The 20,178-nt window shown below is 36.8% G+C and overlaps 1 protein-coding gene across 5 annotated transcripts in view; it reads left to right on the top strand.

The window, feature by feature from the left end:
• The window catches only part of DDX11 (DEAD/H-box helicase 11), a 71,277-nt gene that overhangs the window by 13,275 nt on the left and 37,824 nt on the right, over positions 1–20,178 (top strand). For 4 of the 5 annotated variants that reach the window (XM_007503776.3, XM_007503774.3, XM_016425956.2 and 1 more), the window contains exons 2-6: positions 2,182–2,326; positions 2,894–3,139; positions 3,727–3,813; positions 4,351–4,505; positions 11,476–11,524. In XM_007503776.3, the coding sequence (XP_007503838.2) occupies positions 2,186–2,326; positions 2,894–3,139; positions 3,727–3,813; positions 4,351–4,505; positions 11,476–11,524 (678 nt within the window). In that variant the 5' untranslated portion in view covers positions 2,182–2,185. Of the gene's footprint in view, positions 1–2,146; positions 2,327–2,893; positions 3,140–3,726; positions 3,814–4,350; positions 4,506–11,475; positions 11,525–20,178 lie in introns of all 5 variants that reach the window. The other variant, XM_056799108.1, reaches the window with a different exon arrangement.

Below are 20,178 nucleotides of genomic sequence, written 5' to 3'. Positions count from 1 at the left end.
TTCAAATTGTAAGCTTTAGTATTTTTGTTTGGTAGTGTAGAATTTAGTTTATAAGAGAAATATTTTACTGAATTTGAATAATGACTTCAAATAAAAATTTCTTATTTTTAAGTGTTAATTGTTTGGTAAAGAGTTTAAAAAATAGGGGCCACAAATTCAGAGTAAAAAATAATAATAATGTCCTTTATACTTATATCCTCTTATAGTAACTCAAAGATATTTGAGTATTAAAACAAAGCCAAAATTTTCTATAAAAGAAAGGAGAGCCATAATATAAAGACTATTCCTTCAGGTCTCAGTCTAAGAGCACTATATGTATATAGGGATAACAAGGAAAAATTCCCTTACCTTTAATTTTAGGTAAAAGTCATAGAAACCTTTTTGGAACAACCAACCATACAACAGAGTATCAAAGATAGGCTCCTCAGATTAACAAGGTTGGAAACATTCCTGTTAAAGGAATTAGCATAGTAAGGAAACCAAGTGAAGAAGATTCTGCCATTACTTCTGAAGGCCTTCTTAACCTTCCCAGTCATTTATATCCTCCTGTAGTATTTCTCAGATAAAATTCCCTTTGTGCAATTTATGGCATTTACCTTGAATAGTAGAATACTGGATTAACAATAATTGAATAGTTATATACCTGAATTCACTCAGATCAAATCAAATTGTAGTCCCAAGAGACCTTTACCTCCCACAGGAAGTTTCACTAATCACAACTTAGGGCAGGGCATAGTTCTTTTTCTTGTTGAAATAGGAATTAGTTGACAATAAATTAAAACATTTATCCTCAATACCTATTAAGTATCTACAAGGATTTTCCAAAAGCCTTCATTCAGCATCTTTCTTTTCTAATTTAAACATATCCTAGTATAAAAATCAAGCATTAGAAATTATGAATCATCACATTCTGCATACATATAGAGTGATCTTTGATAGTTCACTCAAAACCCAGAATAGCACAAACACTGTAAGCCTCTGAGTCAGTGGTTCTCAACCTTTCTAATGCCATGACCCTGCAATACAGTTCCTCATGTTGCAGTGACCCCAAACCAAAAAATTATTTTGGTGGCTACTTCAAAACTGTAATTTTGCTACAGTTATGATTCGGGATGTAAATACCTGATATGCATTATGTATTCTCATTGCTACAAATCAAACATAATTTAAACATAGTGATTAATCACAAAAACAATATTTAATTATATGTTGAGAAATATTAATCCAGCAGGAGGCAGCCTGAGTGCTGTGGTGGGAGGTAAGTCCTGCCTGGCGAGGGGATCCGCCGACGCTGCCTTCTTTTTCCTGTCGTCTTCTTCCAACTCGAGCTGAGACTTCACTTTACTGGGGTTACTCGGCTCCGTTATCCGCTCCAGGACTCGTTCTTAACCCCTCCGGAGCCAGCGCCTGGGTGCTCTCTCTGGGTCTCTGTTTGAGTCCGGTCTCCAGGCAACAGAGTTAAATCCATCACCCCTCATAGGGGGAGGGCTGCTGATAGGTAACTAATATTAGTACAATGTGCGGGCAGCAGGGTCCCCATTCTTTCTGAGATCTTGCTGTAAAGTAGTGCGATTTCTCAGCGGCTAAAGCCATCGGAAATAGGTATTTTCTGATGGCTTTAGGCGACCCCTGTGTTTTGGTTGTTCGACCCCCGCCGGGGTCACGACCCACAGATTGAGACCTGCTGCTCTAAGTTGACATATCTATATCTTAAGTTATTACATATTAATTTCCAATCTTTAAAATTGGAGTCTGTCGGTTGGCTCAATGATGCTCATGTGATCTAGAAGCCCTTTTATGCTAATATAATTCTTCTAACAACCCTTTGAGGTAGGTGTTACTCGGGTAGCATTGAGATCATCTTGGAGCCTTCTCTTTGGGGATCTTCCCTTAACTACATCTTATCACCATGGTTATTAGTAGATATCTATAGAATGCCAGTAGCTTCTTTCACAAGATTTCTTCTGCCTATTTGTCTCCGCTCATGTAGTCACCACCCTAGTTTGAAGTTTTGCCACCTTATGGGTTTTACAAAGTATGACCTGAGACTTCAAAAATTTTATATTGTAAGGAGAGTTACATAGTCTATAAGGAAGTTGCTCTTAGGGCCTGTTCTATAGATCCCTGCCTTTTTCTCATTTATCAGGGAGCTAACTCCAACTAATGACGCATCTTTTTAAGGAATATGGCAGATCAAATCCAGGAAGGAGGCATACATTTCCCTTTCCCCTACACTCCTTACTCTATCCAGAAGGACTTTATGACAGAGCTGTATCATGTTTTGGAGGCTGGAAAGATTGGAATATTTGAGAGTCCAACTGGCACTGTAAGTACAAACTTAAAAGAAGAGATCTGGGAGGGAATGTGGCTAATGAATCTTGAGGAAGAATTGCTTGATTCTTTTATCTGCACTTTTTGATTACTGAAGTCAACACAAGAATTGAAAGAGCTGTAACATGAACTATCAATTAGTGTGTATGTCTTATCTGACAACATATCACTCCATTTTGATAACTATACTTTTCAGTGGTTTTTGTGGTCTGAGCTTAGACAAAGCTATTTGCTTCTGTTTCTTTTTTCATTCTCACAGCTGTGAACTTGAGCACAGGCTCATCAGGTAAACAATTTAGTGTTTGGGCAAGCATGAATTTGAATTAATCACATCATTGAGAATCTTTGTCCAGATTTCTCATGATTTTATCAGCATCATTATGATGCTGGGAAGCATATAAGAAAGAGTAGGCTTTACAAGCTACTAAAAATGTTTTGTTACCCGTTAGATTTAAAAACAAACACAACTTTCCTTTAGGTCTTTGAAGACTTCATTAAAAGGGAGAAAGGAGGAAAGGGGGTTTTGAAGTCTCTTCCTAAAATTTAATTTTTCTCCCTTTAGGGCAAATCCTTAAGTCTCATTTGTGGTGCCCTTTCTTGGCTTCGTGACTTTGAGCAGAAGAAGCAGCAAGAAGAAGCCCGGCTTCTTGATTTGGGAATTGCTCCACCAAATCACTTGGAAGAATCTCCCAATCACACATCTACTAGCCAGAGAGCCTCAGATGCCTTAAGACCTTCTGGAGAGCCTGATTGGATTGCACAGTTTGTTCAGAAGAAAGAAGAAAGGGACATGATAGATAGACTAAGGGTAAAAATTTGGGGATAGTAAGAAAGAAGATGGTAAGAAACATTAAGAGAAGATATTATTAGCATGGAATTACTCTAGGCTGAAAAGGACTTCATCTTAGTCTTTAGCTTTTGACTCCATCAGTTTTATCTATAGGCTTTTAAGATCTAGGTTTCAGTTAATCCTACTTTGAATTCATAATACTTCTTAGCTTTCCCCTCCTCTGCCATTAATTACAATGCTCTGTTGCTGTCAGTTCTAGATTGGTTGTCTCATGGTCTTTTTTTAGGCAAGATTTTGACATCTGGGACATGACCTATCCATTTTCCTCGGCAGCAGGACTCATTGGCCATAACTTTAATTAAAGAGTAATTCAATTAAGAGAACATGTTCTAGGAAGAGAAAATGTTTGTGCTTCTTGTTCTAAGTAGCAGAGCTGGAGCCATTTGAGAGGTTCAGAGAAGAGCTATGGCAAGCCTAGCAATGTATATCAGAAGAGATGTTGGAAGAGAAAGTGCCTCTTGTGAAGATAACAATAACGAGTTCACAGAGAAAGGGCAAATGTAAGGCTCTGCAGGAGCTTCTCTTAGTCTTCTCTTATCTTTCAGGATGAACAAGTCAAGAGGAAGAAGCGAGAGGAGCGTCTCCAGCAGATACGTCACAATGCCCATTTAAGATATGCAGCCAAAAGAATGGTGAGTTTAGTTTCTGGAAATGACTTAAATCTAGGTTGTTGCCTTTGTGGCTTGTGGGAACCATATATTTTGTTAAGTGGGAGTGGCAGACTTTAGTTGCTTTCCCATTGTTTGAATTGCTGGACAGTTTAGAATGAAGTACTCATGAAAGAGACTGTTTGCCTTCTCTAGGCAAGCTCTTTTGTGGTCAATCAATAGAAATCTATCAGCATTTGACAACTCGTTACTAAAACTTGCCATTAGAACAGTTGGATTCCTTTGTCCCTGCTAGAGAGTTCTTTACTCTTCTTTACTCTGTATGTGGCACAGGTAGGTTGACATGTTCCCTTTGGAGACCACATAGAGTCATCATAGTGGGACAATGTGACTTATTTAAGAGGGACACAGATTTTGTGTTGACTTTGATTCCCAGCCGTACTAGAGGCAGAATAGAACTTAAAAAAGCTAAAAAGCAAAACCAGAGCTAAAAAGATGAAACCAAATCCCAAATGCCAGGCTTTCATTTCAGGATTCCTTCTCCTAATTCTTATGATGCAGAGACAGGAAGAAGAAGAGATGGAACGCCTACTGCACCTCAGCAAGGAGATGCTAGCAGCAGCAAGCAGTGGGCAGTCAGAGGAAGAACTTGGCAGGGAAGAAGAGCTGATTCTAGCTGAGTATGAGAGTGACGAGGAGAAAAAAACAACCAGTGGGTAAGATCCTTAATCTTAAATTAACCTGTCACAGGGAACTAGGCCCTCACAGGGCTCCAGGTCTTATAACTCTCACCTTACCTTTCTTTGTCTTATGGTTCCTTATCCAGCTCTCTACTAGGACAAGTGGCCTAGTAGGACTAGAGCTCCCTCAAAGAAGAAAATCAAATTGCATTTCCTTTCAATTTATTCTATTAACCTGTCTTTGCTTCCTGCCCTTGACTTTATTTTTTTTTTAATATATTTTATTTGATCATTTCCAAGCATTATTCGTTAAAGACATAGATCATTTTCTTTTCCTCCCCCCCCCACCCCCCATAGCCGACGCGTAAGTCCACTGGGCATTAGATGTTTTCTTGATTTGAACCCATTGCTTTGTTGATAGTATTTGCATTAGAGTGTTCATTTAGAGTCTATCCTCTGTCATGTCCCCTCAACCTCTGTATTCAGGCAGTTGCTTTTTCTCGGTGTTTCCACTCCCATAGTTTATCCTTTGCTTATGAATGGTGTTTTTTTCTCCTGGATCCCTGTAAGTTGTTCAGGGACATTACACCGCCACTAATGGAGAAGTCCATTACGTTCGATTATACCACAGTGTATTAGTCTCTGTGTACAATGTTCCCCTGGTTCTGCTCCTCTCGCTCTGCATCACTTCCTGGAGGTTGTTCCAGTCTCCATGGAACTTCTCCACTTTATTATTCCTTTTAGCACAATAGTACTCCATCACCAACATATACCACAGTTTGTTCAGCCATTCCCCAATTGATGGGCATCCCCTCATTTTCCAGTTTTGCCTGCCCTTGACTTTATAAGGAAGAAAAGTGGTGAAAGGGAAGAAGTATGATCAAGAGTAGAAATTTGTGCTTGAAGCAGTTTCTTCTCATGCCATTGCCTTTCTTTTTTTAAAAATTAATTTATTTAGAATATTTTTCCATAGTTATATGATTCATGATTTTTCCCTCCCTGCTTCCCTCCTCCCTCCTAGAGCTGACAAGCAATGTATCATTGTTCAAAACTTATTTCCATGTTATTCATATTTGCAGTAGTGCTCTACTACAAATTATTATTATTTTAATAACATATATTATATATATAGATTAATATAGATTTATAAAGAATTGCTATTCTTTAATGTCAAAACCCTAATCATATCCCCATAGAACCACGTGATTGATACTATGTTTTCCTTCTGTGTTTCTACTCCCATTGTTCTTTCTCTGAATGTGAATAGTGTTTTTTCTCATAAGTTCCTCTGGATTGTCCTGGGTCATTGCATTACTGCTAGTAGAGAAGTCCATTATGTTCAATTGTACCACAGTGTATCAGTCTCTATGTATAATGTTCTCCTGGTTCTGCTCCTCTCACTCTGCATCAATTCCTAGAGGTCATTCCAGTTCACATGGAATTCCTCCACTTCATTATTCCTTTCAAGCACAATAGTATTCCATCACCAATAGATACCACAATTTGTTCAGTTATTCTCCAATCCATGGACACCCCACCCCCCATTTTCCATTTTTTTGCCACCACAGAGAGTATGGCTATGAATATTTTTGTATAAGTATTTTTCCTTATTATCCCTTTGAGGCACAAACCCAGGAGTAGTATGGCTGGATCAAAGGACAGGCAGTCTTTTAAAGCCCTTTGGTCAGAGTTCCAAATTGCCCTCCAGAATGGTTGGACCAATTATGGTAGCCTTTTTAAATTCCCTCTCTGGCCCTTGAAAACAGTGGCACTATGAAGGGATACTTTTCTCTTTTCCCCTAATGATGAATAAAAAAATATTTATGAATGGCTTTCCATATGTGAAACACTGCACATAAAAAAGCAAGGCAGTCTTTAATTTCAAATGGCTCACATTTTAGTCCCTTCCAAAACTGAAACGTATTTACTTTTCTGTGTTACTCTTGGTTTCTGTTGTGTGTAGTTTATTGTCTGCTTAATTTTAGTCTTGCCAGGAATGCTTGAAATACTCTGACCTCTTAAAGGATTATTTTTTTCTCTGTAGAAATTATATTCAATCTCATAGGTCAAGTTTATTGTTTACATTTTGTAATGTTGCATGTTAAGATTTTCTCTCCTTTATTATAGCTGTCATTATAGTCTTGTGTGATAATGACTTTTCTTCCTTGGTACCTGAACTTTTTCTCAATGCTTGTACTATTTTTTTTTTACCTCAATGCTTTAGATTTTGGTTTTTATATTCTGGATGTTTTTAATTTGACATGCCTTTCTGGTATTGATCAGTGGATTCTTTGTTTTTATTTTGCCCTCTGCTTCTAATAGGTGTTGAATTTTTCTTTTATGATTTCTTGAAAAATGATTTACATTTTTCTTCTTTTGGTCATGGTTTTCAAATTGTCCAATAATTCTTAAAATCTTTCTTCTCAACTTTTCTTGGTTTTGAAAATAGATTCTACATTGTATTTTTTCTATTTTTCCATCTTTTGACTTTATTCTAAACTTTCTTGTTGACTCCAGGTTATCTTCTATTTGGAGTTTCTACTTTCCTTCCTAAGCTATTGATTCTTTTTTCTTAGTTTTTTTTTCCTTTAGAGTTCTTCTTTCATTTTTTCATCTCTTAATTTTTTTTAGGTTTGCTTATAGTCTTTATGACTATCTCATTTTTTCTCTGAAATTCTACCTGTAGTTATAGTGTTACTCTTTTCGTCTAGTATTTCTTCACCCATAGTATTTTCATTTTTTTTTTTACCCACACTCTTGGCCTTACTCTAGAATTGATTCCATTATTAGTCTCTATCCTCTTATGTGCTCTTAGAAGGTGTAGTCAGGCTGTTTGGTTCTGCCTTTGATTTAAAGTTTCTACTGACTTCTACTCTTGGTTTGTTTGTGCTCCAAATGCTGCAGGCTTGAGGCTCCCCTGAAGTATCTTCAGGTTCCCAAAGAATCTTTATCATAGTACTTTGGCCTTTCTGTAGCATTTGATGCTATTGATTAACCTCTCTCTCTGGATACTTTATTCATATCTGCCAAACCTGCCAAAATAATCTTCCTGAGGCCTAATCCTTGCCACATCATTCCCTGCTGAAGAAGCTTAGGGGCTTCTTGTTGCTTCTAAGATAAAATATACATTCTTCACCTTGGTGTTCAAAGCCCTTCTCAGACTTACTCTGACCTTTGTTTAAAGGATTACTTCCCATTGTTTTCCATATTCTTTTGTGTTCCAACCAAATTGCCCTACTTTTTGTTCTCTAGTTCAGTGGTCAATATCCTGCCTTTATGCTTTTGCACAGACTGTTCCCTATTGTTCCCTGTTCCTGAAGCATGCTCTACCCTTGAAATCTTTTGAAATCTTTACTTTCTTTAGAGGCTTGCTTACGTACTGTCATCTTTGAGGAAACTTTCATAATTCCCCAGTTGTTAGTGTTCATCTTATTCTTAAATTTAAATTTAATTAATTAATTAAATTAAATTAAATTAAATTCCATCAGTAGAATGTAAATTCATTGAGTAGAGGGACAGTTTTTTGTTTCTTTTTAGGAGAAGAGGGGGCTTTGTCTTTGTGTCTTTAGCATCTACTGTATAGTGCTTGCATGTACTAGGTGCTTAATCAGTGTTTACCAGATGAAACTAAATGGGAGTTACAGTACTTGTACTACCTACTACAGAGAGATGCTGCAGGGAAAGTTTGTAAACCTGAAAACCCAATATGTTTTTATTAGGGATTGGAAGTAGTCTGAATCATTATCCCTGATTCTTCTTAAACTCAAAAGTAGAGGAAACCAGTTTGTATAGATGTAGGAGCAGCACTAATATCTCCTTATTAGTATCTCCTCATTTCTTGATTGCTTTGGGTTATTAATGAATATATCTTCTCAGCATCTCTAGAAATGAATTATTATTATTCCATTTGATAAATGAGAAAACAGGTGACCTGCCCTCAAGTCTTGAATTTTTGATCCCAAAATAGGGACTTCTGACCTCCAGCCCTGGGTTTCAACTCCCATACTCCTCTGAATCATCAGTGGGGGTATACATGGATTATGTTTTATACAAATGATATCTCATTACCTTTAGATCTAACATCCCTCTCGAAAGCCTCCTGGGTTCCAAATGAAGAACTTGAATGAAGAATCCAAATATTAGAGAAACAAAATGCTCCTCAAGACCCAGGCAAGAACCATTAATCCTGCTGATTAGTTTAGGTAGTGCCTGCCATCCTTATATTTAGAGAGGGACTGGTACATTTCTGAGGACTTGGTTTTCATAATATGAAATTTTCTCTTTATTCTTTTACACATTCAACTTCTAATGTTACCACAGTGACCTTTTCAAAGTTCTTTTCCCTCCTCAAGCCTCCCATGCTACTTCTTCCTCAATTCTCTTTCTGTTGAGGACCTCACTTCATACTTCACTTAAAAACTTCACTTATTCCTTCTTCGTTTCTTTATCTTCCTTCCCTGTGTAAGGATAATTTAAGGTCATGACCTAATCTAAATTTAATTTTTGGTTGCCAGGGGATATCCCAAATAAAAATACCCAAGTCAGTTTGGAAATATATGGTGGTTTAATCAATATATAGGGAAGAAATCAAGGAGAAGAAAGAGGGAGAGGGCATAGGATTTCTCCCTCCTCAGAGAAGATGCCGCGCTGAACTAGGTTACTAGGCTTCCTCCAGTATGGTATCAAGGAAAACTCACCGCTAAAAACCAGACGATAGCAGCCGCCATGCCAAGATGTCGACACACTCAGCCAGCTGCTGCCAGCCACCTCTCTGCTGTCAAAGAGGCCCGAGAGAGGAAGTCATGCGAAATATATAGATGGTTTTACATCACTTTCCTGCATTCCACATGTATCAATGATATTTTAGGCTTGACTTAGGACAGCCCAGGGGTCTGTCAGTTGTTTCTGATTTGCCATTTGTCATGTCTGTCATAGGCCATCCTCCTAAATACTTAATCCTTAAGTATGGGTGTAGATGGTCCTGATTTTGTTAGACTAATTAGGGTGGAGTAATCTAAAGTTCACACCTGTGACATTATCACTTACTATGTCTTCACTGCAGTCTCTGAAAAGGAAGTGACCCTTCTGCTTGCTGTCAGTCCCTTTACACATACTCTTGATCTCAGCCCCTCCTATCTTCATCAGCAGAGGGCCCCCTCTATTATTCCCATGCTTACTAATCTTTATTCTCCCTAAATGTTGGTTATTGCCGTGTCTACAAACATGTCCAAGTTTCCTTTAGTCTTAAAAAAAACTTTCACTAAATTCTCTTGTGCTTTTTAGCTTTTGTTTTAGATCTTTCCTCTTAAATGAATTTCTTGAGAAATTGAGGGAAAACAGCACCTTCCACTTCTTCTCTTATTTCTGAATCCTTTGCAAAATGACTTCTGACTTTATTCAACTGAAATGATTCTCTCCAATTCTAATGGCCTCTTCTTGACTTCTCTTAAGCCTTTGAGACCTCTCTTTTTGTTTTCACAGTTTTGCTCCCTCTTAGTTCTCCATTTTCTCTAATGAATATCTTTTGTTGGCTCTCTACTCTTGGAATGTCCACTAATTGGATGTCCCCCAAGACTTTTCCTCTTTATTCTCTCTCATTTGGTGATCTCTTTAGCTTCATTGGTTCAGTTACCCTCTCTTTGGAGAGGATTCCCAGATCTTTCTGTCCAGATATAATCTCTTTCCTGTATCACCAATTACCTGTTAGAGATGTTGAACTTAAAGTACCATTGGTATCTCAAATTTCACATGCCCAAACTGAATTTATTATCACTGTCAAAGGGACTCCAATCATCTTGTTCCCTGCTATTTTCAGTTAATTGCTGCATATTTTAAGTTCCTCCAAAATCTCCCCCATACTTCCCCCTTTTACTTACAGAGCTATCAGTTTATACTACTGCAGCAGTCTTAGAGTGGACTCCCTGCCTCAAGTCTCCCCACTCCAGTTTGTTCTTCATATGGCTGCCATGCAAAGTCCTGGAGAGCAGGGGCTGGTTTTGTACAGTGGTTGGTGCTTAATAAATGTTTGTAGATCCTGATGTATGGTTTGAATCCCAGGCTGTTGGGTAAAACAGAATAATAGTTCATTATTGTCTATGACAACAGTTTTACAAATGGCTACTTTTTCACTAGCTTTGAACTATTATTGCTCTGAGGTTAATAAAGGTGATTTTTTTCATTCTGTTATTTGTTCAATTCCTGTCTAGAGGATTATAAAAATAATTTTTTCTTAATAGCTCATACTTATATAGTGTTTTATAGGTTACACTAAGTACTTTCCTTATAACAACTCTCATGAGGTTAGTAGAAGTATTATTCCCGTTTTAGAGATGAGGAAACTGCAGCAAAGTGAAGGCAAGTGACTTGTTCATAGTCACATGATGACTAGTAATTTCCAGAACCAGGATTTATGACTCCTAAGTCCAATATTGATTCTATATAGTAACACCACTACTTGTGGCAGACATTTTTCTTCAGTGACCAAAAATATGGTATTTTTTACTGAGTTAATAAAGAGAGTTTTCATTTCCTTGTTGGGTAGGAAAACTAAAGCAGTGAGTAGGAATGTTTTTTATTCTCAAAAGTTCAGAGGTTTGAACCTTAGTATTCCAATTTCTAGCTTAGGATTTGAATCATTAGTATGTCTTATAATTTTTCTCAAAGTGTCACACTATCTTCTCTTCAATTTTTTTCCTTTTATTTTTCAATGCCCTGGTGAGAAGTTAATCTAAGTAGTAAAAAGGACAAAGTTTGTCTACCTGGGCATGCTTCTTAATTAGAAGAGAATTGTTCCCCTGATGGGTCCTCTGTGTCATAAAATGTATTTTTACCACCTTTCACCTAATGATACTCAGCCAGCTGACTTTGATTATCTTCTGAAGTAGAGTTGCACCTACATTTTGTTCCTCAGGCCCTGCTCCTTAGTCCATGCAGGCTTATATGGATTTTATTGAGGAAAGAACATTTCACCCAAAAAGTGTCTATGTTTTTCCCTCTTATTATTTAGAGTACATGAAGAGGATAATGAAGATCTAGAAGAGGAGCATATAACCAAGGTGAGACCCAGTGACAGTTTGAGTATTTCTTGAAAGTAATATTGATTTTCTGGCACTCAGTTGCTTACTGTTTTACTATTGCATTATTTATTAATTTTACCCTACTTCAAAAGGTTCCCTAAAAATTGTCTGTTTGATGCGATCTGCTTCACCTAACCTTACCAGGAAGGGATTCTACCTTGCAGTTAAAACACAAAAAAATGCACAAAAACTTTTAAAATATGATTCTACTCACCATTCATACTTGGAATATGCACACGCTTATGGACAACATGAAATCCAAGATATTTGAAATTTTATTGCAAGAGAATTCAGCAAGCACTACATCCATATGGCAGCCCTAAATGAAGAAAGACTGACAAAAGAAGACCAGCTTAACCACAATTGGAGCTGGATACCAGAGTGGTCACTGTAATAAGGAGCACCATGAAACTGGAATAGGTTTCAAAATTGCATCTAATATAGTCAATAAGCTTATATGCTTCCTGAAAAGAATGAACAATAGGTGCTGTGCTACCATCATCATTACATATGTTTTCACCATGACAAACCCTGATGAAGTCAAAGAAAATTTTATGAAGACCTGGAAATTCACATCAACTATGTTCCCAAAGAGGACAAGCTTATAATTCTACGGGATTAAAAAAAAAACTCTTACCTCCTGCCTTAGAATCAATACTATGTATTGGATCCAACACAGAAGAGCTGTAAGAGATATGTAGTGGGGGTTAAGTGACTTGTCCAGTCACATAGTTAGGAAGTATCTGAGGCCAGATTTGAACCCAGGACCTCCTGTCTCCAGGCCTGGATCTCAATCCACTGAGCAACCCAGCTGCCCTTTCTATGTGATTTTAAACAGATATGACAGAGAGCCACCCAGCTGCTCTTTCTATGTGATTTTACACAGAAATGACAGGAGTTGGAAACAGCAGTGATACCTTACTTAAGACTTATGTCTCATGACCTCATCACCTGCACTGTCTTCCATTTACCTAAACACTATGATTTCATGGATGCATTCTTGAAGCAAACATTGCAGTTTAATTGACTGTCATTGTAAGAAGAAGAGATAGACAGGCTGTAAGAATGACAAAGGCAATGGGTGGTGCAAAGTACTGGACCAATCTTAGACTTATCCTTTCCAAGTTGAACATTCAAATAAAAAAAAAATAGTGACCCTAAGGCAAGATGACTACCAGAAAACCTAATGCCAGTAGATTAGAGTTCTATCTAGTGCATAAACAGTTCATTGCTGACATGGAAGGAAAGCTGAGGCAACACATGGTTGGCAACAGTGGAACAGAAAAAGAGTGGGCAGCTTTCAGAAATCTGTTTTAGAATACTGCAGTTTTTCATTTAGAACAGAATACTCACAAATAAAAGGATTGGTTTGATGAAATACAATGGGGAAATTCAGCAGCTACTAAATGAAAAACAAAAACTCCACAGCTTTACTAGCAGGATAGATTGTCAGTCTCTTAAGGCAGTATTTAACTCCATCAAAGTAAAGTGCATATTAAATAAATTATTTTAAATAATAGACAAAAAGTTTTACCAGACTCCTTTTATGAAACAAATATGGTATTAATACCTAACCCAGGAAGAACAAAAAAACAGAGAGAGAAAAGTATAGACTAATTTCATCAATGGATATGGATGCAAAAATCCTAAATAAAATACTAGCTAGGAGACTACAATATCACAAATATTGCATATATGACCAAATTGGATTTATACTAGGAATGCAAATGTTGCTTAATATAAGAAAAACTATCAAAATAATTGTATCAGAAAAAAAAGTACAAAATAACATGATTATATCAGTGGATTCAGAAAAGGATTTTGACAAACTACAACATTCATTCATATTAAAAACACTGGAAAATATGTGTTTTTTTTTTCTTAAAATGATAAACCTAAAACCACCAGGAAGTATTATTTGCCATGGGGATAAGCTAGAAGCCTTCCTAGTAAGATCAGCAGTGTGAAGCAAGGATGCCCATTATCACCAGTATTATTTAATATTGTATAAGAAGTTCTAGCACTAGCAATAAAAGAAGAAAAAGAAATTGGAAGAATAAGAATGGGCAAAGAGGTAATAAAACTATTTTTATAGATGAAATGATGAGATGTGGAAAATTCTAGAGATTCAATTAAAAATTAGTTGAAACAATTTTAGCAGAGTAGCAGGGTATAAAATAAATTCACATAAAATCATCATTTTCATGTCACTAACAAAGACCTACAAGAAGAGTTAGAAATACCTCATTTAAAATAACCAAAGACAGAAAAAAAAACCCAACCTGAGAGTATACCTGTTGAAACAAACCCAGGAACTACATGAATATAATTATAAAATACCTTTACAGAAATAGAATCAGATTTTAAAATGGAAGAAGCATTAATTATTCATGGGTGGGCAGAACCAATATAATTAAAATGCCAGTCCTATCTAAATTGATTTACTTACTAAATGCTATCCCTATTATATTATCAAAAATTATTTTATTGAACTAGAAAAAATAATTCATTTGGAAGAACAGAAGGCCAAGAATATCAAAGGAATATGAAAAAAAATGTAAAGGAAGGAAGTCTAGAAGTGTTAGATTTTAAACTGTAGTATAAAGCAGTTGCTTAATATAAGAAAAACTATCAAAATAATTGTATCAGAAAAAAGTACAAAACATGATACTATAACTATATGATACTAGCTAAGAAATAGGTAGATCAGTGATAAAGAATAGACATAAAGCAAACTAACGACTATAGAGATAAGAGAGAAGAGAAATAAGAAAGATAGAGATGAGAAAGAGAGATAAGAAAGATAAGAGAGATGAGAAATTAGTGATAAGAGATAGGAAGAGAGATAAGAGATAAAGATAAGAGAAATAAAAGAGATGAGAGAGAAAGGTAAGAGAAATTAGATATGAGAGAGAAGAGAGATATGAGAGAAATAAGAGAGAGATAGAAGAGAGCAGTTTGGTAGAAACTGTATAGATCAGTGTCTTACACCATTTACCAAGATAAGTTCAAAATGGATACAGGACCTAGACATAAAGGGAGATACCATAAACAAATTAGAGGAGCATAGAACATTATCAGGTTTATGAATAGGAAAGGAATTTATGTGTAAATGGGAGAGAACATCCATTGTGAGATGTAAAATGGATAATTTTGATTTACATTAAATTTAAAGGGTTTGTACAAATAAAACGAATATAGCCAGAGTTAGAAAGAAAGTAGAAAATGGAAAAACGTTTGATAGCCAGTTTCTGAGATAGAGGTCTCATATCTAAAATATATAGAGAACTTTGTCAAATAAATTACGAGCCTTTCCTCAATTGATAGTCAAAAGGTGTGAAAAGGTGGTTTTTGGAGGAAGAAATCAAAGCTATATATAGTCATGAAAAATGCTGATTAGTGAAATGCAAATCAAAACTTTTTTTCTTTTTAACCCTTACCTTCCATCTTGGAATCAATACAGAAGAATGGTAAGGGCTAGGCAATGGGAGTTAAGTGACTTGTCTAGGGTCACACAGCTGGGAAGTGTCTGAGGCCAGATTTGATCCTAGGACTTCTCATCTCTAGACCTGGCTCTCAATCCACTGAGCTACCCAGCTGCCCCCCAAATCAAAACATTTCTAAGGTATTATCTCCTGCCTTTCAGATTGGTTAAAATGATAAAAGGGCAAAATGACAAATGTTGGAGGGGATGTGGAAAAATGGGGACACTAGTACACTTTTGGTGAAACATTGAACTGATCCAGCTATTTTGGAGAGCTATCTAGAATTATGCCTAAACACTTATAAAACTGTATATACCTGTAGATTCAGCAATACCACTGTTGAGTCTGTTTCCCAGGTTAATCAGGGAAAAAGGGAAAGAACATATATGTTCTAAAATATTTATAGTAGCTCTCCTAGTGGTGGCAAAGAACTGGAAATTGAGGGGGTGCCCATCAGTTGGGGAATGGCTCAATAAGTTACAGCATGTGTTTATGATGAAATACTACTGTGCTATAAGAAGTGATGAACAGGATCATTAAAAAACAGTGGTCTACATGAAATTATCAAAAGCTAAATGAGTAGAACCAAGAAAATATTACATACAGTTTCAAAATTAACTTTTGAAGAATAACTTGTGAATGTCCATCTCCAAAGAAAGAACTGATAAATAGAAACATGAATGAGATAGTTCATATTTTTTGGTCAAATGATGCCTTTAGTGTGAGGAGGGGAGGGAGGGATATATCTGGGAATTTTAATGTAATCAACAAATTAATGAAATTATTTTAAAAAGTGCAAATGAAACTTAGAAGCAGGAATCTTGGCTCAGCAAGAAGGCAGATGAAATTCAGTTTTATGCTGATAGTAACAACCTAAAGGACTTCTTTGATGCCCTGAAGCCTATTTAATGGACTAAAGATCTATGGTGATGGAACCACATAGTTGAACACTTCCATGGTGTTCCCTATAGACTGTCATCAATCAATGCTGAAGCCATGGACGCTATATGTCAGGTTGAAATCAATCTGTCTCTAGCTGAACTTCTAAATGAAGAAAAGGTTTTGAATGTCATTAAACTTTTCTCATATGGCAAAGCACTGTTTTCCATTTCAGCAGAGATTTAAAAACCATGTGCTCTTACAAGACTGAAATCTTCCAGGGTATATGTCAGGAAGAGGTCATTTCCCAGAAGATCAAGGATGCCTCCATTGTCTACCTCTATAAAGGAAAAGGAAATAGATTGTTTCACGACAGTGGGGGGAAGGGGGGAATGTATCTCAGTCATTAATAGCAAGATTCTTTCAGGAGTCCCTTAATAGGCTGATCTTTCATCTGGAAGATGGTTACCTATCTAGGAATCAACCAGTGCTTCAAGAAAGGGCTGAGGAATGGTTATTATGGTGTTTGCTGTCCAGCACCTTGAGGAGAAGTGCCAGAAGCAGAAGAGAGGTCTATACACAATATTCTTTGATCTGACCAAGGCCTTTGATAGTGTCGGTCATGAGGGTTTTTGGAAGATCATGACAAAATCTGGTTGCCCAGAGAAGTTCATCAGTATTGTACATCAACTCCATGATGGCATGCTTGCTTGGGTTCTGGTAATAGACAATGTCCTTGTGCTTTCCCAGGTTCATGAGAATGAAGCAGGCCTGTGTGCTTGCTCCCATGCTTTTTAGCACCATGTTTTGAGCGATGTTGTTGGACACTTTCAGTGAGGATGAAAACGGCATCATGGTCAGCTACCACACTAACAACATTTTAACTTAAAAAGGCTACAAGCCAAGGTTAAAGTGGAGGGACAGTTGCCACATGATTTTCTGTTTGTAGATGATTGTGTAGCCAGTGTAATCTCTGGGCCTGAGCATGGCTCAATCCTCTGCTGCTAATTTCAGGCTGATAATTAACATGAAGAAAGCAGAGGTTCTCTATGAGCCAGCACTGTACCATCCCTAAGTGGAACCATCAGTACAGCAAATAGAGAAATTTTGAAGGCTATGGTTAAGTTTTCTTTTCTTGACATATATTTCCCAGAGATGCCCTTAGATGATGCGGCTGATGCACACATTGTCAGAGCTAGCTCAGTGTTTGGGGGGCTCCAGAAGAAAGTGTGTGAGGAAAGAGGTATTTGGCTGCCAAAAACGGAGGATTTGTGCTGTCCTCAGTTGGTGTATGCCTGTGAAACCTGGACAGTATACTGAATACATGCCAGTAACTGGATCTATTCCATTTGACTTGGGAAGAATCTGAAGATCACTTGGCAAGATAAGAAACTACACACTGAAGTCCTTTCTAGAGCTGAAGTGCCCAGCATTCAGACTATTGCAGAGAGTACAGCTCCGATGGGTTGGTCGTGTTGTTCAAATGCCAAATGTCAGTTTGCTTAAAAGACTATTTTATAGGGAACTCACCCAAGGCAAGTGCTCCCACAGAGGTCAGGAGAAGCAATAAAGGACGCTCGGGCCCTTTTTTTTGTTGTTGTTGAAAATTTCATTTAATTAGTCAATTTAGAACATTATTCCTTGGTTACAAGAATCATATTATTTCCTTCCCCTCCCCCCAGCCCTTTCTGTAGCCAGTGTGTAATTCCATTGGGTTTTACATGTTTCCTTGATCAAAACCTATTTCCATGTTGTTGATGTTTGCCTTAGGATGATCATTTAGAGTATATCTCCAGCCATAGCCCCTTGACCCATGTAATCAAGCAGTTTGTCTTCTGTGTTTCTACTCCTACAGTTTTTCCTCTGAATGTGGATAGTGTTCTTTCTTGTAAATCCCTCCGGGTTGTTCAGGATCGCTGCATTGACACTAATGGAGAAGTCCATTACATTCAATTGTACCACAGTGTGTCAGTCTCTGTGTACATTGTTCTCCTGGTTCTGCTCCTTTCGTTCTGCATTAATTCCTGGAGGTTCCATGGAATTCCTCTGAGCACAATAGTATTTCATCACCAACAGATCCACAATTTGTTCAACCATTCCCCAATTGGAGGGCATCCCCTCACACTCAGGCCCTTCTGAAGAACATTTGTATTGATTATGAGACATGGGAGACATGGGCACCAGACCATTCTGCATGGCCTGCCTGCATATGAGATGCCCAGGTTTAGAGACATTTCCTTCTTAAATGTTACTACAGCCTCTTTGTGCCCAGCCTGTGGAAGAGCCTTCTGAGCTTGTGTTGGTCTGATAAGCCACAAATTGACACGCTGTCCAGTGACACTAACATAATGATGTCATTTTGGTTCTCTTCAAGTAGGAAGGACAACTAACCACCCCAAAAATTGCAACTAAAAATATTTTATGCGGGGGACATTTTGTTCTCCTTGGTCTTCCTAACGATGAACCTTTGGGTAAAAAGATATGGTTAGTTTAGTCATTTTACTTTATAATTCTGTGGTTGAATCAATTCCGATTTCTACCAGTAATGTGTTAGGGAGCCTGTCTTTCCACAGTCCCTCCAACATTGACTTGTTCATCTTTGCCAATTTTCTGGATTTCAGGTGAAACCTCAGAGTTGTTTTAATTTGCATTCCTCTTATTAAGACTGCATAATAGTGATTTGGTGTGGTCTTTGATGTGACTATTAATCGTATTTCTTTCAAGGACTGTATATTCATATCCTTTGAACTATTTATCTTTTCAAAGAATATCTCTTGGGTTTTAAAATTTGTGTTAATGCCCTCCATATATTGGATAACAAACCCTAAGTGAAGATGAAGATAATGATAATTTATTTAGCTCTTTAAGGTTGCAGTGCTCTTTACATATATTCCCCAGCAACACTGAAGTAGATATTATTATTGATCCCATTTTACAGATGACTATATAATGAATCTGAGAGAGGTGAAATGACTTTCTCAGAGTCATGCACTGTCTTAGGCAAGATTCAATCTTAGGTCTTCATTATTTTAACATTATCCCCTGCTTAACCTAGGTTTTTGATCTGAATATTTTTTCCATTAGACAATTTCTCTTATTACCATAGTTGCATTGATTTTATTTATGCAAAAAGTTTCAATTTCTTGTAGTTAAAATTATCTATTTTATTTTTAGTGATTGCTTCTTTTGTTTGGTTAGCATTCTATCCCCAACTATAGTTGTGAAAGGCAAATGATCCAATTTCCTTCTTGCTTTTTTTACAGTGTGACCCTTAATATTCAGATAGCATATCTCTTTAAGTTGAATTTTTACAAGGCATCAAGATGGGAAGAAGTCAGTACTAGGAAATTAGAAAACATCCTAGGAAAGATCGGATGGGTGAAGGGAGATTGGAAGTTATTAGGGGTCTTAAGGCTTTCAATTTTTATATATTTTAATCATTTTTTCTATTTACATTATCTTAGCCACTGTGAATATTGTTTTTCTTATTCTGTTTACTTCACTTTGCAGGACTTATAAACACTATCTGTCCCTGGAGTATTCCATCATTCTTTTGATGCAGTAATAGTTCATTATCATGCATTACAGTTTAGCTATTTAATTTTTCCCCAATTTTTTATAACTACAAAAAGTGCTACTATAAACATTTCCATATATATCCAGTTTTTACCTGAGGTTTTTTTTTTTAATGGTATGACATTTATAATCAGGGCTCATATTCATTTTGAGCTTATTGTGGTGCTTTGTATAAGTCATTTTTCTAAATCCAGTTATACTAAAATTGCTTTCTAGTTTTCCCATATGTCCTTGTTAAATAGGTTATTCTTCCCCCAACATTTTATTTTTTAGCTTTGTTGAACACTGAATTACTGATCATATTTTTTTCTTATCTATCTTGTCTGTTGATTTATTTTTCTAGAAAAAGTGCCACCAAATAGTTTTGGTGTTTACTGCTTTATAATATAATTCGAGATCTAGAAGTACTGTTCCCCCTTCATTCTTACTTTTGTAATAATGGTACCCTTTTGAGTACTGTAATTAAGGTGTTTTCTCACTAACTTAATGATAATTTGGTGGAGACAAAGGGAACTTGTTGGAAAGATAACAGGGGGGTGGAAGAGAGAGGATCCTAGGTGAGTAGGTTCCTACTCTCCTTTCACCTCTCCTGAGTGAGGCTGCTGAAGGGTGATGCACAGGTATTAAGAGACTCCCTGATGTAAAAAGGCAATAGTGAGTTGAAAGGATCTCTCTCCCAACAGATAGACCTGG

This window comes from Monodelphis domestica, chromosome 5, assembly GCF_027887165.1.
Source record: "Monodelphis domestica isolate mMonDom1 chromosome 5, mMonDom1.pri, whole genome shotgun sequence".
Classification (NCBI taxonomy): domain Eukaryota; kingdom Metazoa; phylum Chordata; class Mammalia; order Didelphimorphia; family Didelphidae; genus Monodelphis; species Monodelphis domestica.
This window is presented reverse-complemented; position numbering and strand designations above follow the sequence as displayed.